This window comes from Chrysemys picta, chromosome 20, assembly GCF_011386835.1.
Source record: "Chrysemys picta bellii isolate R12L10 chromosome 20, ASM1138683v2, whole genome shotgun sequence".
Classification (NCBI taxonomy): domain Eukaryota; kingdom Metazoa; phylum Chordata; order Testudines; family Emydidae; genus Chrysemys; species Chrysemys picta.
In genome coordinates, this window is record NC_088810.1 from 21,147,919 (window position 1) to 21,175,207 (window position 27,289).

Consider the following 27,289-nt stretch of genomic DNA (forward strand, 5'->3'; position numbering starts at 1 on the left):
CGTTCCTAGCAGCAGCCTTGCAAATCAGGACCCCCGGCTCCGTGTAAAGTCTGCGGGCCCGACTCTTTTCTCCCTTGTGCGTCGGTGAGTCGGGAGCGAGGCTGATTGGAGACTGGCGTAAGGGAACGGAGAGTCGGGCCCGGTTTGTGAGTCGGGGAGAATCGGCTCGGAAGACAAACCTGTCTAGCACTGGGGAAATGCTCGGATGGGGGGGATCTGAGCCTCTCTTGAAACGCCTGTGATTTCTTTTCTCCTCCTCCCAGCCCTTATCCCTCTCACTTCCTAAACCCTTGTTAGTAAGCTGCAAAATTCAACCCCGCCTTAACTCTGGGGCCATAACTGGCACCTCTAGCATTTGTAGCCATTACCATGAATTATGTCGGTCGCCACAGCCCGCCAGGGCCGGGGCCCAGGGTGCTAAGCACTGCACAGACTGAACAAAGAGAGTCCCCGCCCCAAGGAGTGTACAAGCTAGGTACAAGCGAAGACACAACAGGTGGATACAGGCAGACAGGCAGGGGAAACAAGGAAACAGCCGCCTGGCAGGTTGTGGTTTATGAAGGTGTCCGAGGCGAGTTTTAAGCAGGGGTGGGAAGGAAATAGCTTTGTGGATGGTTATGGGGTGCTCCTCCCAAGCATTAGAGGCAGCGCGGGAGAAAGGACAAAGTCGTTCCGGTCCTAGAGCCGTCCACGGAGAGCAGGGCCGCCCGGGACTGGGTGCAGCACGGAATTGACAATCTCTCAGACTCCGAGACTTTAAGGCCGAGAAGGAACCATCAAGTTCATCCGGTCTGTCCTCCTGCACGTGGCAGGCCACAGAGCCCCATCGGCCCGCTCCTGTCCCAGGCCTGTAACCTCTGGCTGAGTTACTGACATCCTCAGAACTTGATTTAGAGACTTCAAGTGACAGAGAATCTACCATTTAGTCAAACCTGCAAGTGACCCATGCCCCACACTGCAGAGGAAAGCAAAAAAAACCCCAAGGTCTCTGCCACTCTGACCTGTGGGAATATTCCTTTTGAAAATGGGGCAAGTCACGTAAATTCAGATTACAGGAGGGGCCTTTGGGGTGTATTTAGGTCCTCAGCTCACATTGAAACCCATGAGAGTTAGGTGCCTAAATACCTTTGAGGATCTGGCCCAAGTCTTTCTGGCCTCAGTTCCCCATCTGTAATATGGGGCTCATGATGTTTTCTTTGCCTGTCTTGTCGATTTCGGTTGTCAGCTGTGCAGGACAGGGGCTATCTCCTACTAGGTGTATGTACAGCTCCAAGTGCAACGAGGCCCTGACCCCTTCATTGGCAGCCTGCATGCATAGAGACCAGTGGTACTACATCCCGAGAGGCCTGTTGCACCCAGTAAGGGCCCTCCTGAAACCTGGCCCTCTTCCCGCTGGTTCCACTTCTCTTCCACCAGTCCCAGAGCAAAGATTTAAATCAGTTCAGAGAAGGGCTCAGATATGCAGCATGACAAAAGCAGGGAATGACCCCCTCCCCGCCCCTCTATCTTCCCCACTCCGCTATTGTTTGTCATCTAGGCTCCCGTAACAGGCTCCTGCAAGGTCTGAGGTGTGTTGGTGTCAAGCATTCCCCCCCCCCCCCCACACACACACACACCCTATCCACTGGTTTTCCAATCCCAGCCAGCTCTCTGGGCTCCGTCTCTAGCCCATCCTCATTAACCCACAGGCCTTAATTAACACTCGCGTTGTTGCCTGCGCGAGAGAAGCAGAGCTGGCCTTCCGGAGCAGGAAGGGGAGTGAAAAAAGGTCTGCCCCGGCTGTCATCAATATATTGATCTTTCCCCTTTCTGCCCCTTCTACCTCCTGGTGTTTAATTGGCAGTAAATGAGACCAGTTGGAGGTGTTGTAATTAATGCCTGCCCACAACTCTGTCACAGCCGGGATATGGGATTGCTCTCTCTGCCTTTTTACAGCGTATTACAGCCGGTCGGGAATCTGCTGGTAGAATGATTATGGCTGAAAAGATCCTGTCTTTGGAAAATCAGAATTTCCCCCAGGAAAAATTTCCAATTTTGCCCCCCCCCCCTCCCCCCAGGCAGGCTGAGCTCTTTGGATCTCTGCCTCCACTACCCCAACCAGGCTGCCTCTCCAGTAGGTTGCGTACAGATCTGTTGACAGGATTTGAGGCCGTAAAGAGAGGAAAGATATTCGGGTTCTAAAGTGGAGATACCCTTGAAATGCAAGGAAAAGCTGCGCTGGCTATTATTTTCTAGCTACTTTTTCATTTGACGCACACGTTCACCTGCGGAACTCATTGCCACAAGAAAGCATTAAGCTTAGTGGGCTTTGCAAAATGGACTTGCCTCATGTATACAGCTAATGAGAACATCCGGACTTATCTTAGCAAAGAACGACCAATCAAATACAAATAACTGAAGGAAGGGCTCAAAACCTCATGCTTCAGGGTCTGAATCAAGCTCTAATGGATGGAGGTCAGGAGGAAACATCCCCGGAGGCAGGTTATGCCATCACTGCAGGGGTTCTTGCACCTTCCTCTATAGCAGCTGGGGCTGGCTAGTGTTGCAGACAGGTTCCTGGGCTAATCTGCTCAAGTTTCCTGTGTTGTTTGTATTCCTAGTCTGCTGGGTTCTTGCCCAGCCACATCGCTGGAGCCGGAGTTCGGATTTGATGCATTTTGAGGAGGCTGGTAAAGGACAAGAGATGTACAGAGAGAGGAGAGGTCAAGCCGGAGGATGCATGGTCAGCGGGATCAGAGGAACTCTCTGGCATGGTGGCCAGCAAGGACAAGGAACGGAGACACTTAACAAGAGAAGGGGGCCAGGTGGTGACCGTGGGAGGCAGACCTGACTGGGTGTCAGAGATGAGACTCGGACAGGGGCCGTGGCCACCAGGGTGTCAGGTTTGACAGCAATGCGGAGCCGGAGCAGGGCTCCTGAAGGGACGTGGCCGGGAGAGGTCGGTGGGGAGAACGCCTTTGGCCAGGCTGGAGTACGTGTGAGGTATGTTGCGGGGAGGCCAGAGAGAGAGGAGAGAAGCGACATTCGTCCAGATGAGCAGTTATGGTACTGGCAGGGTTGGAGGCATTGGAAGAACCTAGATGGGAGCTTGACGCCTCTCTAGCTGGAGAGAACAGGGTGAACAGCCAGCGATTAGCTGCAGGGATGTCCCTAGCCAGACATCAGTTCTGCATACTGGAGGGAGGAGATGAGACTGCTAAGAAACAAAGTCCCCATTGATGAGAGAGGGGAATGCAGTATAGCCCTGCTCCACCCACAGCACCCATTCCCTGCAGCCTTGATGGACAAGGAGCACCCTCTGCTGGAAGAAGACTCTGGATTCTGCAGAAAAGGACCAGGGGATTACAGTGGACGAGAAGCTGGATATGAGTCAGCAGTGTGCCCTCGTTGCCAAGAAGGCCAACGGCATATTGGGCTGTATTAGTAGGAGCATTGCCAGCAGATCGAGGGAAGTGATGATTCCCCTCTATTCGGCACTGGTGAGGACACACCTGTATTGCGTCCAGTTTTGGTCCCCCCACTACAGAAGGGATGTGGACAAATTGGAGAGAGTCCAGCGGAGGGCAACGAAAATGATTAGGGGGCTGGAGCACATGACTTACGAGGAGAGGCTGAGGGAACTGGAGTTATTTAGTCTGCAGAAGAAAAGAGTGAGGGGGGATTTGATAGCAGCCTTCAACTACCTGAAGGGGGGTTCCAAAAAGGATGGAGCTTGGCTGTTCTCGGTGGTGGCAGATGACAGAACAAGGAGTAATGGTCTCAAGTTGCAGTGTGGGAGGTCTAGGTTGGCTGTTAGGAAACACTATTTCCCTAGGAGGGTGGTGAAGCACTGGAATGGGCTCCCTAGGGAGGTGGTGGAATCTCCTTCCTTCGAGGTTTTTAAGGTCAGGCTTGACAAAGCCCTGGCTGGGATGATTTAGTTGGGGTTGGTCCTGCTTTGAGCAGGGGGTTGGACTAGACACCTCCTGAGGTCTCTTCCAACCCTAATCTTGTGTGATTCCAGTTGACTGAGCAGGAGAAGCCAGACAAAGTGGTGCCAAAGGGCACGTTTACACGGTACTGAAAAAGGGGTAGGGCCGAGTTTCAGAGCCCGGGGACCAGCCCCGGTGGCTATGTCCTCACCATTATTTTTAGCCCTGCGATTGTGCGGAGCTCCAAGGCTCGACGCCATGGCTTTTCCTTCGCAGTGTAGACGTACCCACGGTGTAAGAAGGCAGACCTGCCCGCAAGGGGGCTGGGTGAAAACCTTTCCATCCTATTGCTTTTTATGGGAAATTGGGTTTGAGGCCAAATGAAAACTTTCCTGGCACATGTCTGTTTCCTGTGGGAACATGGCGGCAGGTGTGTTGGAAAATTGAAACGCTGGGGAAAAAAATTAGTTTGGGGCAAAAATATTCCAGGCTTTGGGGGTTCCGTTTTTCAGTGAAAAACGGGGAGGGGCCGGAGGAAGAGGAAACGTGACCGGCTTCCGGCTACAATAGGGACAAGTTCGCCCCACCCAGAATGGGGTTTGATCCTTTGTGTTTCACCTGAGGTTGCTACGTCTCACAGGGCCGTCATTCGCCGCCAGGGCCGGGCGGTGTTGTTCCAGGTCACTTTTCCGTGAGACTTCTGTTACGATTCCTGGTGATCTGTGGAAATCTCTTTCTCTCACGTACTCAGGATACGGCAGTAGAAAAATCTGTCTCACTGGCTGCTCCGGACTCCTCTCTAGGTTCACATGCTGCTTTGTGACTCTCACACACACACACACACACACATGTTCCACCTCTAGCTTGTGCCATCGAGGCCCGGACCCTCAAAGATCTTTAGGTGCCCAACTCCCATGGGAGCCCAGCACTTGTAACCCCAGGTTACAAGCCCGAGCAGCAATACCCACACTGCTATTTTGAGCCCCAAAGCACAAACTGGACGTTGACCCAGCCTCTGGGACTCACTGCCACAAACCATTTGTTGCACTATAGACGTGCTCCATGTGTCCGGGGCTACAGCGCCCTCTGGTGCTCAGTGGCTCAGAAATAAAACACACATTCCCGGTGCGTCCTAGAAGCCGTGGAAAATTCCCTCCTCCCCCAAGAAACCTTCCCTTCTCTACTGAATTATTTGACAAAAGGGAGCAAAGTTGAAAACGGAATGTAGTTTCATTTAATCGAAATCTGGTGTGTGAGGTGTGGCTACATTTTTGTGGTGTGTGTGGATTTTCTTCCCCCCTTCTCCCCCCGCCCCCCCCACTGGAAAAGGCTGAAAGAGGGGGAAAGTCAGAAAACGCACGCGAGTTTTGGTTCGGAGAGTGGGGGAGTCAGGGCCTTGCACCCCTCTTCCTGGGATTCACCGTGACTCTCAGACAGCCAGTAAAACAGAAGGTTTATTAGATGATAGGAACACAGTCCCAAGCAGAGTGTGTAGGTACAACCAGAACCCCTCAATCAAGTCCTTCTGGGGGGTTTAGGGAGCTTAGACCCCAGCTTGGGGTTCCCTGTGTTGCACCACCCAGCCCCAAACTGAAACTAAAAAACTTCTCCAGCCGCTTTCTCCCCCCTCCCCTCTCCTTTGTTCAGTCTCCTGGGCAGGTGTCACTTCTCCCACCCCCCCTCCTGGCTCAGATAGCTTCCTTCAAGGGAAGTCCCCCATCCCCAATGCAACTTCCCTGCAACATTCCCAGGTCAAATCCGCCCCGCTCCCTGCTCCGTCACATCCACCCTTAGCCGACAGTTTCTGCAAAGCTGGTAGAAAAATCTGTACGTCGAGCCGGCCTAAATCCCATTGTCAAGGCAAGAAAACGGGACAACGGTGTGTAAAAAGGCTGCGGTTAAAACAGAATCCTGTTGCCTCCATGGTGCTTCAAATGGACACATCTATGCACCTCTGACTTGGGTTGATGGACCAGCTGAGAAGGCTTTTGACCTGTCTTTCAAGACTTCTTGAATGATTAGTTACTTTCACGGTAGCATCTCCAGGTGCTACCGGAGATCAGGGCCTCACTGCACTGAGTACTACACAGACACATAGTGAGAGACAGTCCCTGCCCGAAGATCTAAACAGCTCAGAAAGGTTTAGTTTTGAATACAGAGAGGGGAAACTGAGGCCCAGAGGGATTAAGGGCATGCCTGCATGCAGAGCTGCACTGGTTAAACCAAAGGTGTGTTTTTTTTATACCGGTGCCCAAGACTGGATGGAGGTGATCATTTCAGTCGGAGCGTTTTATTTTGGTTTAACCGAAGTCAACGAGGAACAGGTTTAAGACCAGCCACTGTTAAACTGAAATAAGAGAATCCACCCAGTTTGCATGAGTTCAATGAAGCCGGTGTGTACACCGGGCCTAAAGGACTGGCCTGATCTCACACCGGGTGTCTGACCGAGCTGGGAACTGAACCTAGATCTCTCCGTCTAGCCTCTAAACTGCCACGCGTCGTCTTCTCTCGAAAGGAGCCTGGACAGCGAGTGAGACTGAATGGGGGTGAAGAGGGCGTTAGCCCCGTGGGAATGTTGATCCTGGCTTCCATTCGCTTCACATTCCAGGCCTGGGGCAGATGGGCAGGGACAGTCCTGTCGCGGGCAGAACCCGCATGGGAATGTAGCTGTAATGCACCAAGTGGATCCTTGCAAGAGGAGGTGGGATGGGGTGGAGACCGTGGCCTGGCTTCCCATCACAAGCTGCTACGCCTCTGTCCACAACTCAGGCTAAATGAGGCTCTTTCAGACTAAGTCCATGCTAAGACCCCTTGCAGTCGGCAGATGCTCGGGAAATCTCCCCCTATACTGGATGGCTTGAACCACGTGGCTAGCAGGCTGAGGTGTGCCGACGCAGAGGGAAATCCCATTAGACGCTTGCACTCCTTTCGGGGTCCTCGGAGTTCGCAGCCGTCAAGTATCCGCCCTGATGATCCTCAGGGACCTGGAGGAAACCAGAGACACCGGGTGACACTGGGTATTTCCCTGCTCAGACCAATTGGGGATAATCAGAGAGACACTGACTGTGAGCCATGAGCCCAGGTATTGATGGTGACTATAATACAGAAAGTGGCACCAACTGAGAGCGTGTGTTAGCGTTAGACACCGTAATTGGGAAACTCTTTTCCTATTATGGACTAGGTGAGTGTTAGGCTGTCGGTGACAGTTTCAGGGCAAATGCACCTATCCCCAGCCCCCTATGGTCCCGGGAGGGGACCCACTTAACGGTTTCTGGTCCCAGCCACCATCTCTGTCACAACTGATTCTTTTGTTTAAGTCTCTGGCCTGGGACTCAATTCCCAGTTCTGCTCCAGATTTCCCCCGTGACTCTGGGCAAATCCCCCGGGGCTACATTTTCCAGCGCTCCCATTGACGACTTTACAAAGCAAAGGCAACTGTTGAGCGTTTGGGGAAAACCGGGCCTTTTTCCCCTCGGCATCTCGGTCCACATCTGTAAAATGAAGCGGATCATTTTTTTGCCTAGTTAGGTGGTAAAGCTCATCCGGGCAGGACCTAGGTCTCGCCATGTGTACGTGGGGCCCCGATCCTGGCAGAAGTTGCTACGGTGAAATAAATCATATGTGGTGCCCAGTCTGCTTCAGCTCTTCAAACGAACCCCAGGGAACAGCTTCTGTTGCTTGGGGCACCTTGGCGAAAGAAAACAAAATCAAGGATTTACCTCCCAGTAGATCTGATCCTCGAAGCATTGTGTGTCTGGAGGGGACCCCAACGACCTGATTTTCAAGGTAGCTCCTGGGAACATAAAAGGAGGGGTGAGGGGAAAAGTTTGTCCCATTCTGCGTTCACTTTTCAGAGGTGCTGATGACTTGCAGCTCCTCTTGTATTCAGGGGGAGCAGTCAGGGCCCAGCACCTCTGAAAATCAGGCCCACTTATTTTCTTGCTTGTATTTTGGATGTCTAACTTCAACTACCCAACTTTGAAAAACTTAAAAGAGCTGGAACAGATGTTGATTTCCCGATGCCTTGGTTTATGCTGACCTCTAGTGGCTGGACAGAGGTTTGGCACTCAGTGGTTATCGTATTTAATAGAGACTTATAGGGCTGGTCTACACTGGGGGGCGGGGATCGATCCAAGATACGCAACTTCAGCTACGCGAATAGCGTAGCCAAAGTCGAAGTATCTTGGATCGAATTACCTGGGGTCCAGACGGCGCGGGATCGATGGCCGCGGCTCCCCCGTCAACTGCGCTACCGCCGCTCGCTCTGGTGGAGTTCCGGAGTCGACGGTGAGCGCGTTCGGGGATCGATATATCGCATCTTAACGAGACGCGATATATCAATCCCGGATAAATCGATTGCTACCCGCCGATACAGCGGGTAGTGAAGACGTACCCAAAGAGACCTAATTTCGGTAGTGTAGACATTACTTGAGAGGATTATAAGTTCCTTTATGTTCTGTGTCTGTACAGTGCCTAGCGCCCCGAGGGTCTGTCCGTGACTGGAACACCGAAATGCTACCACAACACAAATAATTAATAATAGGAAAGTACTGGACTGAGACTCCGGAGACCTGGGTTCCGTTCTTGCCTCTGCCACAGACTCCATGTGTGACCTCAGTCAAGTCACTGAGGGGCATCGCCAATCAGCTGTTTGGCAGCTGGGGAAGGGGCTTGGGGGAGGGCGGGGCCTCAGGAGAGGGGCCGGAGTGGGGGGCGGGGCCTTGAATGGAGCAGGGGCGGAGCATTGCCGGGGAAAAATGAAAGTCTGCCCCTCTGCCCGTGAAATCATGCCCCATCAACAGACACAAAGCTCACCCACGAGGCTTCCTCCGACAACAGCGAACCCCAGCGTGATGAGTAATGCGAAGAACTGGCAGGTTCCCTGGTACGTTGCCGTCCGGCTTCCGTCAGCGATTAAAGGGAACACATCGGCCATCCTGCAAGACCGGCAAGAGCCAGGTAGGTGTTGGGAGCTCCTGTAACTCATGCTGACCGAGGTGGGGCCTTGTCCCCACCGCGTGCCTGAGTCATTTAAGAGGATAAGAATCTACTACTGCTGGAAGTCAATGGAACTCCTCCATTAGCTTGAGCTGTAGCCCGTCTACTCCTAGTGCTGAAGGTCACCTGTTCAAACCCTGCCGATGGGCCAGCATCAGAGCCGAGTTGTGGGGGCTCAGTGAGGCTCCACGGACTGATGTTTTGCTGCTGTGGAACTAATGAAGCCGTAGAGATGTAACCATGGAGGACTGCCTAGATACAGAAGGGTTCAGAGGCAGTGGAAAGGGTGCAGTGCTAGGGGCATAGAAGATTTGGGGAGCTGTGGACAGTCCTAGACCGCTGCAGCTCACCTCTGCTGGAACTCTCTGCTTGTCCCCTGACGGGCTTTTGGGGGGTGGATCAGACACATCTATTGCTGGAGGGGGAGCTTACTGTCCACGGCAGTGGGGTGCCAGAGAAGAAGGAGGCCTTACAGAAGCAACTCCACAGCTCCAGACTGGTGCAGGGAAAGCATTCGCCCCCCCAGGCCCTTAAATAGTCACAGATCAAAAAGTGCAGAGGCTCCAATCACGTCATCTTGCCCTTGTTAGTCCCAGTAGATGACAGAGGAGCAGGTAGATGGAAAGTACTGGGGATGCGAGCCAGACCTTTTCTCAAACAAACCTCCCAACAGATTTGTGATGTCAGGTTGTGAGCACAGAGGAGAGGTTCAAGCCCGAAACAGTTCACTCATCCCTAGGGAGTGAGTGACGGGAGCTCGTGAAATTGGTTTTATTCCCGGTCCTGCCACTGAGAAGCAATTCCCTTCATCTCTCCATGCTCCGGTTTTCCCGTCATTATGAATGCAATAATGTCCTTCTCCCAGGGGTTGCGTTACGAGGCAGAGCTAGTGTTAGTAAAGTGCCGGGGGTTGGAAGGCGCTATTGATAAAAATCGAATCCTTTCAAGCCTATCTGTCAATATTGGTGAACGTCGATTTCACCGTATGCACACAGCCCAAAAGTGTATTCCCATCTATGATGATTGAAATTCACAGCTAGGCAAAGTAAGAAAAACGCGGCTTAAGAACTTGATTTCAGGATATTGACTTGTATATTTTGCCACGTGACGCTGACTCTTTGCGCCTTCGAGTTATAAAGCTTTAACTTCCTGCATCTCAGCGTCTACTCTCGTTACCTAATGACTGTCTGACGGCCTCTGTGGTCTGTCCACCCCCCAGAACTTCCCCACAACTGTGAACATGTAAATAGATAACTGAAAAAAAATGCTTTAAAATAAACCTCTGTGTGATCCATCGACAATATTCAAAAAGAGTCGCATGTTGCTAAGTCTCGCTGTAAAGGCTGAGTCTTAGATGTGTGGGTTCCCCCCGCCCCGAGCAGGGTTGTGAACAGGTGTTGGGGGGAGAGGAGAGCAAGTGCCCTGCCCTTTCCATAACGCACGCTGACCTTCTGGTGCTGGTACACGGGAAGGGGTTCTGGGTACTGAAAAGATGGAGAAGGGCTGCTATAGAAACGCTGTCTCCCAGGGAATGGCTGAGCAGTGATTCTTGGCCTCTCGGTGGCAGTATCGCGTTAGTAAGCAGAGGGCGGGCTGGTGTGTTAATGAACCGGGTGTGATCAAAGCCTGGCTTGCATAGAGCTGCCTAGATGTCACCTCCTGCCCGCTCCATCCCTGGCACTGGGGGGGGGTGCAATTTATGATCGAAATCAAGAAATCCATTGGAGGGGAGGGTTGGACTCTCTCTCCCCCCTCCCCACACACACGCGTGAGTGAGACTGGCGCGCCGAGCGGTGCTCACCCGTCCCCGTAGACGTCTTGCGTTGCCAGAGCTGCCACCAGAGCTCCCAGGAGAGCACCCAGGACGCCCGGCATCCCGTGGAGGTTGTGGACCCCGCATGTGTCCTGTATTTTTAGTCTGGAGTCCAGGATGGGCTGCGGAGAGCACGGAGGGGTTGTGAGGACATGAAGGGCTAGAGGTGCGTTCAGGGCACGGGTTCTGCGGTTTGCGTCTAAGAGGCGCAGTGCAGGGGGTGGGAGGGCTTTAAGCCACCTTCCTAGACTGCCCCCCCCCCCGGGGTTGGAAAGACATCCCTGGGGGCCTGTCCAAAGGCATGTCTATGCGGGATGCTTCTTACTGCAGTGTGGAGAGTCCAGAGATGGCTTCCTCCCTCCCCCTTGCCTGGGTACAAAGATCAGTGTAGACGGTAAGGCACGACTTAGGCAGGCAGAGGAAAGACACGCCTGAACCCTGTGGGTATGTTTCCAGTACAAACCCTACACAGTTCTCTGCATGCACAAGGTGCAATGTAACGTCCCCGCTGCCGGAGGAGCCTGTCCCCACTGTCTTCCCCCTGCCAGAGCCGTTCGCTGCCCCCTGCACGTTGCAGTGTGGATGGAGTTTGCTTTTCGCTGCGGCACACGTACCCTACGTGCCACCGCCCATGGTGTGTCATACAGACATGGTTTAAGCTCCAGCAGTCCAGCTCCAGTGCCGTTACTGGGGCCTGGCCCCCACGGCACACCCTACGCTGGGGGTAGCGAGGGTCTGTCTTCCACCATCCCTGCGCTGGATGAACCCCCTGGCTCCAGCTGGGGTTTTAGGGCCTGTTTATGCTGCTCCAGCCCTGGCTGGTGTTCTGGAGAAAAGGGGCCTTAATGCCAATGAGGATCAGGCCCCACATTAAAGGTACGTCTACATGGCACGCTCCTGTCCGTCGTTGGTAGAGTACATGCACGTGCCCCCAGCATGGGTATAACTTGCAGCGTAGGCAAGTAAAGACACACCTGGCCTCTGTGGGTATGGACCCTATACGCCTTTCTACGTGCCCAAGCAAGGCTTTCCCTGTCTACACAGCCCATCACTTCCTCCCGCCAGAGCCGTTCCCTGGCAGGTGAAGCTGCACACCGCAAGAGGCGTGCTGCGTAGACGTCACCGACGGGACTTACTGTGAGGAACTTGAAGCCCAGGGTAGAAACGAGCCCAGCGAGAAACCCGGCGATCATGGCACCGAACGGAGTCAGCATCATCTCGCCTGATGTCCCGACCACGACCCCGCCGGCTAAGGCTGCGTTCTGAATATGGACCTGGAGAGAGAGGGCACGGGGGGGGGAGCTCAGTGCAGACTCCCGCACCTGCCGCTGGTCAGGTGCAGTGAAGGCTGGAAGGAGAGATGGTGAGAAAGTTGGGAAGAATTTCAAAGTTGTGTCTGGATGGCGCAGTTCAAAATGGCAGCCCCTCGAAAGGGGAAGCCTGGTCACACAGATCTTAGAAGGCCCAGAGGGCGAGGAACTGTCACCATATTATCTACCAATGGTATTTATGTGAGTCCATCACTACAGTACCAGAGCACCTCTCAATCTTTAGTGTATCTTCACAATCTCCTTATGAGGTAGGGCAGTGCTATTACCCCATTGTACAGATAGGGAAACCGAGGCACAGAGACTGAGTGACTTGCCAAAGGTCACAGAGAGAGTCTGTAGCAGAGGAGGGAATAGAACCCAGATCTCCCAAGCCATAGGGCTAATGTCCTAAATACTGGACCATCCTTCCTTGCTGCCTCTGGCAATATCCTTGGGAGACCTTATTGAATTAAGTTTGAGTCTCTTTGGGCTCCCTTGTATTAAATGAATGGCTTATGTGTTATTGTGGGCTGAGATTATATGTAACCTCTCAATGGGGAGGGGGGAGATGTGACATTTCAATGGGGCTTGAAATGACTATAATGACCAATGTGCCAGACAAGAAGGGACTTTTAGAACAGAAAGTGCTAAGTGCTTTTCCCGGGGAATAGCTAGGGTGAGATGAATGCAAATTCCCCACCGCCGGTTACACCAAAACCCAGCCTTTTGAAGCTACACCCCGAAGATCGCATCACTACCTGCTGACCGCCTGGTACATGAGGCCAAGATGAAAGGCCCAAGCTGTATAAAGGAGAGGCTGAACTGTTCATGGCGGCGGTGAACCGAGACAAGTGTGAACTTGTAACCACGGGGAAAACCTGATTGGGGGTTTTGAAGGACTGACCCCTCCCAGAGCCCAAGGCAGGAGTTCAGGTGGCCTCTAGTGAGCCTTTCAGCATGCGGGGAAGTTCTTGTATTGTTTTAAATAGGTTTTCCCTGGAATGCTGCTACCGTACGAATAAATACGCTTGCTGGGTGGTAACATAACTGTGAGCAATTACGCTGCTCGTTGCTTTCTCTCCAGAGGCTGCTTGTGCAGCTCGACTGGCTTGCTGGGAATACCACCGTGCAGCCTGGAAAACTCTCCGTCAAGAGATGTGAGGGCTGGGGAGCCGGGAGCCTAGACTAGGAGCGCTTGGTGGACCATGATGGGGGAAATACAGGCGTCCTGAACTGTGACACCCAGAATCCCACCTGCTCACCACCGTTCCTGTCCACCATCTTGGGAAGGATGATCCCGGCGAAGCAGGTCTGCACAAAGGGATCCCCACTCTTGTGCATCTCTGCAGGTCGCCAGGCTCAGGGCTCCTCTTCTGCAGAGTCTCGGGGGTGCGTAGCGGAGTCCACACGGCCAAAAGACCGAGGTTCTTGTTGGAAGGGGGAAATGCGGCTGGCAGGAGACTTGGGGGCATGGGTGGCAGGTGTCAAAGGGAGGCTAAGACTCCCCTAACCCAGGCCATGGCCTCACCCAGGCTCCGCCCTGAGGCCTCTCCCTTGGTCCCCCTCTCCCCTGAAGCCGGCAGGGGCTCAGGTCCAGCCAACGGCCACTGGTGGCTCGGGCCAGTGGCCCAGGGATCAGGCCAGCCATGAAATGAAATTAATGGAGATATCCCATCTCCTAGAACTGGAAGGGACCTTGAAAGGTCATGGAGTCCAGTCCCCTGCCTTCAGTAGCAGGACCAAGTACTGATTTTGCCCCAAGTGGCCCCCTCAAGGATTGAACTCACAACCCTGGGTTTAGCAGGCCAATGCTCAAACCACTGAGCTATCCCTCCTCCTAGGCCACCATGGGGGTGGTGGCTTTGGGGCTCAGGTGTGCCCTTGGGAGGCAGGGGTGGGGCTGGGGGCTAGCCTCCCTGACGCAGGGGTTCACCCACCGCCCATGCTTGGGGGCCATCAGCAACAAGACAGAGCAGCCGCTGAGTTGACTCACCATGTCCAGTTTGCCTTCCCCATTGACGAGGGCTGACGTGGCGAAGGTGGCCAGCGTGCTAGCGGCCAGGGAGAAGTAGGTGTTCATGACGGTCCGCTGCTGGTCGTCGCCATGAGCCGTAATGGCAGAGTTGAAGCTTGGCCAGAAGAGCCATAGATAGATTGTTCCTGCGGGGGAAGGAATCGAGAGTTGAGGGCAGGTTTGGAAGGTCGGGAATCGCTCGCAGCGCTGATGGAGACTGTTCTGTGAACGTTTTCGCTTTGATCAAAAGCCGCTTGGCGTCAAAACAGCTTGTTTAGACGGAAAACGGGTCTTCGACCATAATGGAAAATTCACGTTTTTCTTCTGGGTTGAAATTTTCCTGTTTTCTCATTGAAAAAACAGAAAATGAAAGACTAAGTGCTGGATTTCAGTTAAATCAAAACACTTTTACCAAAACTTTGCAGTTTCTGATTTTTCAACAAAAAGCCCCCTCCCCCCCCTGAAAAAAAAAGAATAATTAATGGAAAATTCGGAGGGGAAACTGTTGGGTTCTAATCCTCACTCTAGAATCGACTCAAAATTTGACGTTTCTGATTGGATTTTCAGGTTTGGTTTGATGCAAACTCCCCCCTCCCCTCCCCTACCTTCCCCTCCCCGAAACTGCTGCTGAGCAGACAAATCAGCTATTTACCCAGCTGTTTATTGAGACAGTAGTTTACTGTTTTAACAAAGGACTTTTCTAAGTGCCCTAAAATACACATGCTTGCTTGGATTGTTTTGAAACTTGATGTGCGTTGTCTGGGAGTGATGGTCTATAGTGTTATGGTCACCACTTTTACAAGATTCTGATAACTTTTGTACAAAGCATGCCTTCTGAGAGATCATTTGAAAACCCATATCCCGCTGAACATTATTGTCCTGGTAAAATATGTGTATCAACGTTGTATGGAAAGTTATACGTTTCTACGTATAACATTGCTGTAACGTGTTCCAGAGCTAAAAAGGCAGGTCCAAACCAGTTCTTCAAAGATGCATTAGCGCCCCCAGCCAGGTGTTAAAGAGCTGTCACTTGCTGAAGAATGGCTGCTCAAGCCACATGAAAGTGTAAACAAGAAATTTACATGTCACGAGAGAGATGGTTCAACCCTCACGTTGCCAAGAGACTACTTGTCGCCTGCACCCCAGTCGGGGGTAATCCTCAGAGAGGGGAGGTTGGTATCAGAGAGAGACAGAGGCCTCCACTGCTCATGACATCAACTCTGAAACAACGGAACTAAGTGGGGATTGGTCCCAGCAGCTGTTCAATGGTCCAGTTGGTACCCTGGGTAATGTCCCACTGGGACAGGGTTACGGGTCCAAATTTGGGATCATCTGAGCAAGCGGGTCTCAAGATAAAGCCCCCTAAAAATACCACAGACATAGTTTTCTGATGCATCAGATGTTACTTTGGCCCCATCTGGGGCTCGAGCGAAGCAGGGCGTGTTCTGAGTCCTTACCGATCATAGCAAAGAGATCTGAGTGGTACACGGAGCCTTCCCTCTGTCTGCTCTTGTCCAGCTGCGGCCGATACAAGACCCGCGAAACCATCAATCCGAAATAAGCCCCGAAGGTGTGGATGGTCATGGAGCCCCCAGCATCTTTTGCCTGGTCGGGACAGGAAGCAAAGGATGGGGCTGAAAAGGGAGCGGGAGGTAATCCAGGCTGTACCCCCAATGGGCAGCGTGTTTTCAGCCCAGACGCGCTCAGCAAAGAAATGCGGATTCGACCACATCGAAATGTTTCGCGAATTCATGTCGGTTTTGCCGAATGCTTTGCTGAGCGGGGGAAGGGAGGGAGCCCTAAAAAATCAGTAGAAATCTAAACATCTGACTTGAAAACTATTTTTCATTTGGAAGGTTCCTGGAATTTTTTTTTTTTTTAATCAAAAACCTAGTTCGATTTTTTTTTTTTTAAAGGTTTTTTTTTTTTAATCAAAAACCTAGTTCGATTTTTTTTTTTTTAAAGGTGCGGGATAAAAAACACCCAAAAAACTAAATGAAAATAATTACGTTTTGGGTCAAACTAAATGTTTCGTTTGACCCAAAACAATTTTTTAAAATTTTATTTAGCCACTGAACCGACAAGTCGGGTATTTGCTCGGCTCGAAGACCACATTGTCACCCAGCTTAGAACAGTCCTTCCTCCGGGGAACGGACGCGCCATGAAAAGTGTGACTTACCCCAACGACGCTGAGCAGGACGAATTCATTAATACCAAAGAGTGTGACTTCAAACAAGGCCATCAACAGCAGTTGGATGGGGCTTGTCTTGCCCAGCACTGCTCCGAAGGAGATCAGGACGGCTCCGGAGCAGAAATCGGCATTGATCATGCTAGCAGGAATAGTGAAGAAAGTAGAACAGGTTGCAGGAGACTGTTACCCCGGGCAGAGTGCCAACACAAGACCAGTTTCCTCTAGATTTAAATGGTGCAGGGACCCTGGCACCGGGGTGAATTTCAGCCTCCAGGTAGTTTAATGGGTAACGGAGAAGATTGTGCACTCGACAGTCTGGGAAATTCACAAGGGGGCCCCAAGAAAAAAAGCCACCCAGAGAAGGAACGGCAGAATCGGTTAGCGGGTGTGATTGGAGCCTTTGGAACAGAAATGCTAGGCTCATCTAATGAGTGGGCGGAAGGGCTAAGAACTTGGCTGGAGGGTTTCGCGTCCGTGAAATTATCCCTCCAGTGTTGTGGTTTACAGGAGGCCAGATGATCTATTGGTCCTATCTAGTCTCAAGCTAATGAGTGAAAAAAGCCCTTCTATTATTCCGTGTATTACCGTGGCCTCAACTGAGATCAGAGTTCGTTGTGCTAGGAGCTGTCCATACACACAGGGAGAGACGCCCTCTGCCCCGAAGGCGAGAGAAATGAGCTCTTGTTAACCCTATGGGTCAGATAGGGAGCCGAGGCCCAGGGAGACCAGGTCACACGGGGAGTCGGCAGCAGACACGGGATTTCAGCCTCGGCCCTCCCATGCCTACCGCCAAATCCACTTTTGACTGCTGGATAAACGAGCAAATCAGGCTGAGGCAACACCGTGGTGTTCTGATCACAAGCGTGTCTGACGTGAACATCTGTGCGGCTCCCTGGCTTAGAGCTGGACCCGAAAGGAAAGCTGTATGTGTGACTTCACGCCCTGTTACCATCTAGCCTCAGAACCTTTATCCTTGCAACCCCTGGGAGCCGGAGCAGGGCTCTTCTTCCAGTTTGACCAATGGGGAGCTGAAGCACAGAGACTTACCCACCGTCATGCAAAGTGTCCGGGAATGAGCCACCTGACATCCTTCCTCTCTGACCCCTGGCTTCCGGCCACTCACCTCTCTATCCCGATGTGAATCTTGCCATCGTGAAAAGAGTGGAAAAAGCCTTGGATCAGCGTAGACCACTGGATAGCGAACGCCGCGATCAGGAAGTTGAAGGCGACGCTGCCAAACCCGTAACGTTTCAGGAAGGTCATCAAGAAGCCAAAGCCGATGAAGATCATGGTGTGGACATCCTGGAAACCTGGGGAAAGCATCACAAGTGGGGGAGGGGGAACTTGTCAACACATTTTCTGAAATATTTATTCCCCCCCCCCACACACACACCTCAAGGGTCAACAGATTTTTGACATGTTCCAGGATTGGTGCAAAATAACCCAGGATGGGGGAAATCCATAAAAATGTTGACTTTTTTTGGTTTCCTTTTTTTTTTTTTAATCTGAATTTGAAACTGCCTTTGAACTTCAAAATGTTTTTGAACTTCCTGTCAGGAAGAGCCGGAGAATCCACCCCAGAGGATAGAGGTAGACGGCAATGCTAAGATCATCCTCTCGGCACAAACGCACTGAGCGTTTCCCAGGACCGTTTCTTTCCCCTCTGCTCTCATCAGAGCAGAGAGCAGCCCCCAGCCGGCTCTAGGAAGCCATCACCCAGGATGAGAGCGGCCAAGCGACCTTGAGAATTCCCCGAGCGCACGGACATGCCCCATGGCCCCTTTCTCTGGGGCTGGCCCATGGAACAATGACCTCGCTGAGTGGCTGCTGCGTAAATACTGGGGCAGTGTACCTCACCGCTTTGTTCTACCGCCGTTCAGGCGGGATGTAAAAAGTGAGGTCCTGACCTTAGAGAGCCCATGACACCTTTCGCAAGAGCTCTGGGGCGTCTCCGGGACAAATTCCAACTGGAGCCACTCCCCTGCACCTCCCACCTCCTCACTTTTCAGAAGTGAAGAATCAGAAGTGCAGGGCTCCACTCCAGAGGTGGCTGCATTTCCGTGGGGAACAGGTGATCCCTGTTCTGTAAAGCGCTTTGGAATTCCTCGGGCTACAAAAACCTAAGTCCTGGTTAGAAGCATAATGAACAGCGTTGCACTTGTAAGAGCGACATTTCCACCCAAAACCTTATGCTGGGTTACTGTGGGAACATGGACAATAATTCTTAGCCATTGGATAGCACCTTTCCTGCCTAGATCTCCCTTTACAAAAGTGGGGAGTGGTTACAGACTCTTGCTGGTTCTCGTGATTTTTATCACTAGTCTTGTGATCTTCACTGTTCTTGGTAAAGCCCCAGCTCTGGGAGTCAAGTGGTGGGGGGGGGAGAATTCAAAACTGCTTCTAGCCCTCATGTCTGCAGAGAAAAGCAAGTGAATCAAGTGCACCTTGAAGGCTCAGAAACCAGACAGAAGATGGAAAGAACCCAGAGTTTTGTTTTGTTTTTTAATCTTATGCTTTTAAGCCAATTTCCTGATTTCTTTGGGTTCCTGAGCCATGATTTTTTTTTTTTTAACCCATATGGGATTCGCAACACTGTTGCTATTATCTTCATTTAACATGCAGGGAAACTGAGGCGGGGGGGAAGAGGTTTGCCAAAGGTCATACAGCAAGTTAGTGGCAGAGCTGCGAAGGGAACCAAGTTCTCATTACTCCTAGTCCCTTGAAGTGGGCTGTTTGTCCAGTTAAACCAGTTGTAAATCCAGAGTGACTCCCCTGACTCCAGTGGAGTTTAGATCAGTGTAAATCCACTTGTGGACTCGCTCTGAAACCAGCGGGCCAAATGTAGCTGGGAGTAAAAAGGTCTTCTTCTCCCTTGTCCAGCACCTCCTGTTTTCATTCGCACCAATGCGAAGCATGTGCAACGCACTATGGGCCTGATTCTCAGTCCCACTCTTAAGGTCCCATTGCACGGATCTGACAGCGTGAAAGCCCCTTTTACTAGGCTAGAGCGGCATCAAGGGGCCTATGTGTAAATGAGAATCAAGCCATCGGCACTGGGAAGGTATAGAAATGAGTGTAACTTACATGCCCTGGGGGGATCAGGGGTGGGGGGCAGCGGAAATGGGGTCTATCGCGGGAACAGCAGTGAACCAGAGAGCTATGCGAGTACAGGGTCCGCTGCGTTCTCTGAAACTCTTCCCCCTTCTCCACCCCCAGGCACAGAGATCTGCCAGGTTCTTCACCGCCCCCTCGTTCCACAGGCGTTAAAACAGCCCACTGAGTGCTAAGATCCGCAGCGGGTGTAAACCGGGGTCACGCCACTGCAGTCAATGGGACTCCGCCGATTAACGCCAGGGCAGCGCCCGCCCCTCCGTCTCGTCACCTTGCTGCTGCCGGCGCACGGAGCTCACACTCGACGTTTGCGACAGTCACAGGTACAGGATTTCGTGTGCTCTGCGCTGAACGTGACTAAACTAAATATACTCCTGTTAGTCTTAAAGGTGCCACAGGACCCTCTGTTCTTTAAACTAAATATAGACTCGGCAGCTGCACAAGTATTAGGCTCCTGATGCAGGAACAAAGCCAGGGCCTGGTTCTGCTTTTCCCTGCGCCCTGGGGGCGTCCTTTACTCTGGTGTGAGATGGGCGTGAAACGGCACCTGCCCGATGCTCGTTTAGGACAAGACCCTTGACGCTGCTCGGGCAGGGCTTAAAGAGGAAGTAGATTCACTACACTCCCGTTAAGATCCCGCTTCCCTTGCCAGAGCGGCGTAAGAGGCCCCTTGCATAAAGGACACTCTGCATCGACCGCTGGGAGGAGAAGTACATGAAAGACGGCGAAACGCTTGGGAGATCTACCAATGACCAAAACTATCTAAGAGCCTGGTGTGATTCGTTATGATTTTGTAGCGTTTTACACTTATTTCGTACCAGTGCCAATAACAAGCCCAGGGGCCCGATGCTGCCTTTACCCCACACCGGCAGCGTCCTTACAGGTACTTGCCCCCCCCTTTGCGCTGCCCGAGTAGAATACAGAGGCCTTAGGGTAAATACGACGCCCGCGGGCGCAAGGTCCAGGGCAGTGGAGAATAGGGTTACCATATTTTGTGCCTCCAAATGGAGGACACTCCACGGCCCCCGGCCCCGCCCACACCCCTGCCCAACCCCGCCCCCTCCCCAAAGTCTCCGCCTCCTCCCCTGCTTCCCGCGAATATTTGATTCGCGGGAAGCCTGAAGCAGGTAAGGGGGGCGTGGGGGGAGGAGGCGCGGCCCAGGCTGGCCCCCCGGCGTTTCCAGCCTGGGTCGGCTCGGGCCCTGGGGTGCCGGCCCCGGCTGACCACCCCCGGCCCGCCCAGCACTGCCGGCCCCCGGCGGCCCGGCGCACCCCCCGGCTCCTGGCTCCGCGGGCCCGGCTCCCGGCCGACCCGGCTCCCCGCCGGCCGGGGTCCCCGCGGACCCGGCCGACCCGGCCCCCCGCCGGCCGGGGTCCCCGCGGGCCCGGCCGACCCGGCCCCCCGCCGGCCGGGGTCCCCGCCGGCCCGGCGGACGCGGCTCCCCGCCGGCCGGGGTCCCCGCCGGCCCGGCGGACGCGGCTCCCCGCCGGCCGGGGTCCCCGCGGCTCCCCGCCGGCCGGGGTCCCCGCGGGCCCGGCCGACCCGGCTCCCCGCCGGCCCGGCTGACCTCCCGATTTTCCCGGACATGTCCGGCTTTTGGGGATTTCCCCCCGGACGGGGATTTGAGCCCCCAAAAGCCGGACATGTCCGGGAAAATCCGGACGTATGGTAACCCTAGTGGAGAATGAGGGGGCAGCTACCCTGCAAAAAAAGACCCACGCAGCAAGTCTGGGATCCTGCGTCAGCTGACTCGGGGGCCAAGCATAGCAGGATATTTGGCCCCCCAAGGCTCTGAAACCCAGTGAGCCGGGAGGGTCTCAGTGCCCAGGCTCCAGTCTGAGCTCAAACATCTACACGGCTATTTTTACCCCGTCACGTGAGCCTCGCGAGCCGGAGTCAGTTGACGGGGCTTTGAACCTCACTGCTGTAGGGGTTTGGGGCGGGGGTTGGGTTTGGGGGGTGTTTTTGCTTGTAGTGTGGACATACCCGGCGACTCCAGGTCTCATAGCTCAGTGGCGTGGTGGAAAGTGTCCTCCTGTGTGTGTAAATGGTCATGCGTTCGAATCCTACCTCGGATGGCACAGAAGCACCTGTGAGGAAGGCTGAGTGATCGCAGAGCTAGGCTGAGAGTTGGGAGACTGATTTCAATCCCCTGATCTGTCAGAGGTTTCCTGGGGGCAAGTCTCTCCCTGCCTCAGTTTCTCATCTGTATGATGGGGATAGCAGCCCAGCCCTGCCCTGCCTCCCAGGGATGGTGTGAGGACAAATACACTACCGATTATGAGGAGCTCAGATGCGATGGTAACCAGGCCCAGATGTGGGTGTAGACAACTGTGGGTGTGAAGGACTTTACCCTCCTCCAAAAAACATGGGGGTTTGCATTAGTAAAGAAACCTCGTGCTTGGGCCAGAAGTTCGTCTAGCTCCCTTTATTAAAAGTGGACAAATTCAGCTCTGGTACCAAGCTACTCCTAGAAGCAATATGCAACGACTCTGCCACTGCCCGATTTAATAAAAAAAGTTGTCTACCTCCAGCTATCTAAGGCCTGGTCTACACCCAAGACGTATGTCGGCCTAGCTCCGTCGCTCAGGGCTGTGACAGATTCCGTGCCCCGCAGGTCTCCTTAACCCCTGCTGTAAAGGCAACTAAGTTGACGGAAGCATTTTTCCACCGATCTAGCCACGGCCTCTCGGAGAGATGGATTATCTAAACCCCTCCCCTGGACTCAGGAAGCAGCCACACGCCAGCGGCACAGCTTCAGCTCTGCGGTAGCGTAGATCTACCCTAGGCTGCATTCTTTCCTGATAGGAAGTACATGTCTCTCTGTGTTGAGGGAGAGAATGAGTAATTCTCTTTCAGCTCTGGGTGGAGTTAAGAGTTGGCAGATGAAACTGGGAGAACCTGTCGGTCGTCCGCCCCGCTGGCCTGACTCGCTCCAGCTGTGCGGTTGCCCTGCCTTCACCAACGCTGAGCAGGGCAGTTCTCAGCCCTACACCCACCTACCCCTCCCCTTGTGCAGGGGTTCCATGACCGCAGGAAGCGGCATGGATTGTGGGCTGTGACGTGCCGAGCCGCATGGTCAGGGGAGTCCTGGAAAGCCAGGAAGTTCCCAAGATTGCGAAGAGGCAGGGTTCGCGGTGAGCTTTTGGTTTGGTGCCTGGAGCACTGTCAGTCACAACGCCCTTTCCCCTGGCGAGGGACAAAATAAAAATGACCGATGTGGCTGAAGGCGTCTTGATCCAACCGAACAGGCAGAGGGTGTCACACTGGGGAGGAAAGTCAGGCGTGGCGCAGGGCGAGCAGTTCACATCGGTCAGTTGGCAGAGCCAGGAACTGAACGCATGTATCCTGAGTCCCGGGCCAGTGATCTGTACACTAGGCAACGCTGCCTCCCTACGCAATATTGCAGAACCAACGTTTTCAGAAGTAACCGCTGAGTCTCAACTCTCTGTTGAAGTCACTGGAGCCATGTTGATTTACACCAGCTAGAGATCTGGTCCAAGGGGCCCAAATTTCTCTACAAATCAGGTACTTGTCTACACTTAAAATGCTACAGCAGCAGTGAGCCACTGTAGATAATCCACCTCCCCAGGAGGCGGTGGCTAGATCGACGGAAGAACTCTGAGTACCGTCGTTACGCTGAGCAAATTTTCTAGTGCAGACCAGGCCTTAATAAAGACAATGGCCTGGTCTACGCTTGAAAATGGTGTTCATAAATCCACACCCTAACCGACGTGGGTAAGCTGACCTAAGTCCCCATGTAGACAGAGCTAGAAGAAATTCTTCTGTCGACCGAGCTGCCGCTTCTCAGGAAGGTGGATTACCTACGCCAATGGGAGAACCACTCCCTTTGGCATAGGTAGTGTCTACACTGAAGATAGTGTTTAGAGCCACGCCGCTGTAGCCTTTCAAGTGTAGACTAGCTCTAAGCCCCTTTCCCAGCCCTGCAGAAGAGCTCTGTGCAGCCGAATGCTTGTCTCTCTCCCCAGTAGACGTTGGTCCAATCAAAGCTATGATCTCACCCACCTTGTCTCACTAATATCCTGGGACCGACACAGCTATAAGACGGCAAACCTAATTTCTCTGTCACTTGCTTTGCAGCGTTCGTTTCGGTCTATGTCATGCTGCTCTCCTAGCTAAGGTAAAGCCGGGGGCGGAGGGGGGGGGGGCGTGTTTTCATTATTCCTGTAAGTGTCTGATCCGTATCTGTTTCAGGCTTGGCAGTTTCGCTGGATGCCCTGAGCAATTTGACCAGGACATCAGGATTAATGACCCTGGTTCATGACAACAGTCACGGGACTTTCCATCCCCATGAGTGGTCCCAGCCTGTGTTTTGCAATCGAGCTCGTTCCAAAGAGCGCTCCTCAGCAGTGCAGCGACCTCTAACCTTGTGCGGGGCTGTCAGTACTGGAGCAGGGAAGCGTCTGCAGTGAAAAATGACGCATTAGATGGTACTTTGATTGGAAGCTCTATGTTCTGGATTGATACAGCACCTTGCACTGTGGGGTCCTGGTCCATGACAGGCTCCTGGGTGCCACCGTAATACAGATAAGAAATAGTAACAATAGTAGGATAGTACTAAATTGTCATTATAATTAATAGAGCACAATGGAGATTTCAAAACATGTGCCTTACTCAACCAGAACCTGATCCGAAGCCACCAGAAAGTCTCTCTGTGACTTTCACAAGCCAGGTCCTAAGCCGTAAAGTGGTTGTGTCTATGGTTAAGTTTATGACCAATGCACACAGGGTATAAATTAGAGCTGGTCGAAAAAATTCCAACCAAACAATGTTTCATCAGAATGGCCAATTCGGTGAAGTCGAAAGGTTCCGTGGACGCAATTTGGTTTCACCGATGTTCCAATGGGCTCCCTGGGGCAGCGGGCCAGGCGGGGGTCCGGCTCCTCTCCTTTTCATGGACAACTTTTGAAAGTTTTTGTTTTCATTCCAAACAGGAGTGAAACCTGATTTTGAAATCTCCCATGAAATAGAATTACTTCCCCCCACTACGTATATCCCACAGTGGCCCATGATGAAAGCCAGCGTGTGGGAACATTGAACAAAGTTCAGCAGAGAGCAATGAAAATGGTTAGGGGACTGGAAAGATTGATTCATGAGTGACAACATTGTTTGTATAGCTCTGACAAGCAGTGATTACTACCAGCTCGAGCCCTCAACCAAGATCAGAAGCCAATTGTGCTAGAGACTGTGTGTACAAATAGCAAGAGAGATTTCCTTATGAGCATGTCTTTGCTGCAGGGGAAAAAGGTGTGCTCTTAACAAGCGCGGGCGAGGTAATATCTTTTATTGGGCCAACTTCCGTTGGCGATAGAGACAAGCTTTCGAGCTACCCAGAACTCTTCTTCAGGTATCTTCTCTCTGATATCCTGGGACCAACATGGCAACAAGAATACTGCAAACAACAATGGAAACTAGCGAAGGCAAGGCGGTTGTAATTTTGACACAAGTTTGCTGGCAGACTAAACTACAGGCTCTCCTATAGTAGAGATCCCAGGCTAGAAAAATGTACCGTCTACCTAGCAGCACGTATAAATCCAATGCATACACAGCTCGGTACAAAGATCTCCTTTATTAGCTTAGGCGTTAGTTAAGTTGATAACCTCACACTGCACGCTGCTCCTTTATTATAAGAAGCAAGAGACGCACGGCCAAGCAGCAGGTGTTCTCCCGGATATTAACACCCCTCCGGATGGCTTCTAAACGAACGGCCCAGGATTTCTGCAGGATTTGTGCAGTCACTTTGAGTATTTCCAAAGTTCAGTATGGGCCTTGCTGTTTCTAGTCGTGACCCAGTATTTCTGAAGGTCCCTGTCTAACGTGTCAACAGTAGTGGGCCAGTATTTCTACAGCATGGTCCGTGGGAATGGGCCAGTCATCCGACAGTGCTTTGAACCGTCGCTTGTCAAACTTTTGGCCAAGCAAAGCCCGCTCCTCTCTAACTAGACAAAAGGAGATTAGCTGCAGCTTAAGAAGGGAAACCAAGCGTATGTCACTGCAATAAAAACCCCACAGCACCCAGCCTCGGAGTCCAGGTCAGCTGGCTTGGGCTGCGGGGCTGACCATTGCAGGGTAGATGTTTGGGCTTGGGCTGGAGCTCTGGTTCTGAGACCCACCCCAGGCAGGGTCTCAGAGTCCGGGATCCGGCCTCGGCCCAAACTGCAATGTTATATTGCCGCACTAGCCCGTGTCAGCCATGCCTCGGGTCTTTTATCACCATGTGGACAGAGCCTCAGTCTCTCTCTGCCTTGGGGTATGTCTACACTGCAGGCGGAGGTGTGAGCATTCATCTACCTAGCATGGGTACCGATAGCAGTGCAATCCCCCAGAAACTAACTCAGGCCGCCAGCCCACGCTGCCACGGTGTCACTGCTTTTGGGACCCAAGCTGGCTGAGGTCGGCACCTACTTACGCTCTGCGGTCACCCCGCGACTGCAGCATAGGCAATGGGACCACAGGATCTTGTGGCAGAGCGGGGGTTTGAACTCTGTTCTCTCGCAAGCCAGGCCTCTGCCTGAACCACAATTTATTCTGTGATGAGGCCAAGTGGAGCGAACTTCCCCTGTGGTGCTGCGAATTGCCTGGGTGTGGTTCCCCGCAACCCCCGGCATTGAAGCTGTCTCCGATTGCCACAATAAGAACAGATCTGAACCGAGGGATGAATGAATCCCTGAGACCTCCCTTCCAGCCCCTTGACTCTTCATCCACCAGCCCTGACAACCGTTTGCTGCGGAAGTGCAGGCCCCCACAGAGCAGCTGTTTAGCAATGTCAGTGCACGGCCTGGTGCAAGGGGCTGGGCACCCTTTGCTCCCCCAGAAGTCAATCGCCTCTTTCAGGCTTTAGGTTCCCAATGAGCCTCCAACCGCCTCTGCTCTGCAAGATGTCCTGGCACACAGACGCACTCTTCCCGGAGGCCAGCTCTGAATTGCAAGGCCCCGGGAAGGGATCAGCGTTTGCCTTGCAGCTGTGCTGCCCACAACTCCCGTGAGCGTCACGCTCGAGAGGGTAATACACTGAGTGCTTTTCAACCCACGCGCCCAGCACCGGCCGCGCCAGCTTCTCCCACGCTCTGCGCGATCTTTCTGCACCAAGAAGAAAAACCAAGATGGTGCCAACAGCGGGCACCAGCTTGGGGCCCGTCTAAGTTCTTAAATCCCCCCTGAAAGTCAGCGTAGCCCAAATCCTCTGGGCCTGTAATGGACTCATTTCCCGCGGTACCTGAGCCACAAAGAGTGTTGCTGTTGATTTTACGTGGAAAGTGCTCCGATACTACGGGGATGGGCTGAAGTTTTATACCTCCCCAAAGATAGGCTGTGAGTCTGATACCGCACCCAGCTGTAGAGGTTCATGGTTTAGGACTGGAGGTCTCTGATTCAATCCCAGAGGTCAGCCAAGAAGGTGGCTGTCATATAAATGGGGGCTCCTCTGGGGTTTAAGAGACCCTAAGTATCACGCACTTGAGATGAGCGTCCTCTGTCACAGAGAGAGGCCATGGAACTTATGGGGCACGTAAACGCTTGGGTTCCCCTCCTGACCGTGGGGATGGGTGATGCAGGTGGGACCTAGGCTGATGAAACAGGAGCTGAGTGCCTGGACGGGCTGTACTCACTCGGGTAGCGAAAGTAAAAATCGTTGTCCCGGTTGCTTTTGTTGTGGTGGCTCAGCTCCTCGTGCCAGAGCCTGGCGCTGGTCTCTCGATCGTAGCGGACGAAAACAGCGAAGAGGATGATGGTGAAGAGCTGGAGGAGGAAGCATATTGCCGGGAGCTTGAGCCGGAGGTTGGTTGCATGGCCAGACATGCTGCTGAGGTGGAGGAGAAAGAAGCGGGGAGAGAGATGAAAAATGAAACTAATCTTCCAACCAGCCGCAGGTGGAAGTTAGCAAGCTGGGGCCCTTGTGCCGGGACTTTTGTTAATTACTT

General features: G+C 53.0%; 1 protein-coding gene across 1 annotated transcript; it reads right to left on the reverse strand.

The window, feature by feature from the left end:
- Positions 1 to 5,351: 5,351 nt before the first annotated feature.
- RHBG (Rh family B glycoprotein) lies at positions 5,352 to 27,273 on the reverse strand. The gene is made up of 10 exons (XM_005310949.4): positions 26,978 to 27,273; positions 17,361 to 17,547; positions 16,226 to 16,376; positions 15,504 to 15,651; positions 14,026 to 14,192; positions 11,859 to 11,996; positions 10,711 to 10,844; positions 8,727 to 8,848; positions 7,631 to 7,704; positions 5,352 to 6,895 (listed from the first exon to the last, which is right to left on the reverse strand). Exons 1-10 carry the CDS (start codon positions 27,165 to 27,167, stop codon positions 6,821 to 6,823), a joined length of 1,386 nt encoding a protein of 461 aa, XP_005311006.1. The 5' UTR covers positions 27,168 to 27,273; the 3' UTR covers positions 5,352 to 6,820.
- Between the last annotated feature and the right edge of the window lie 16 nt (positions 27,274 to 27,289).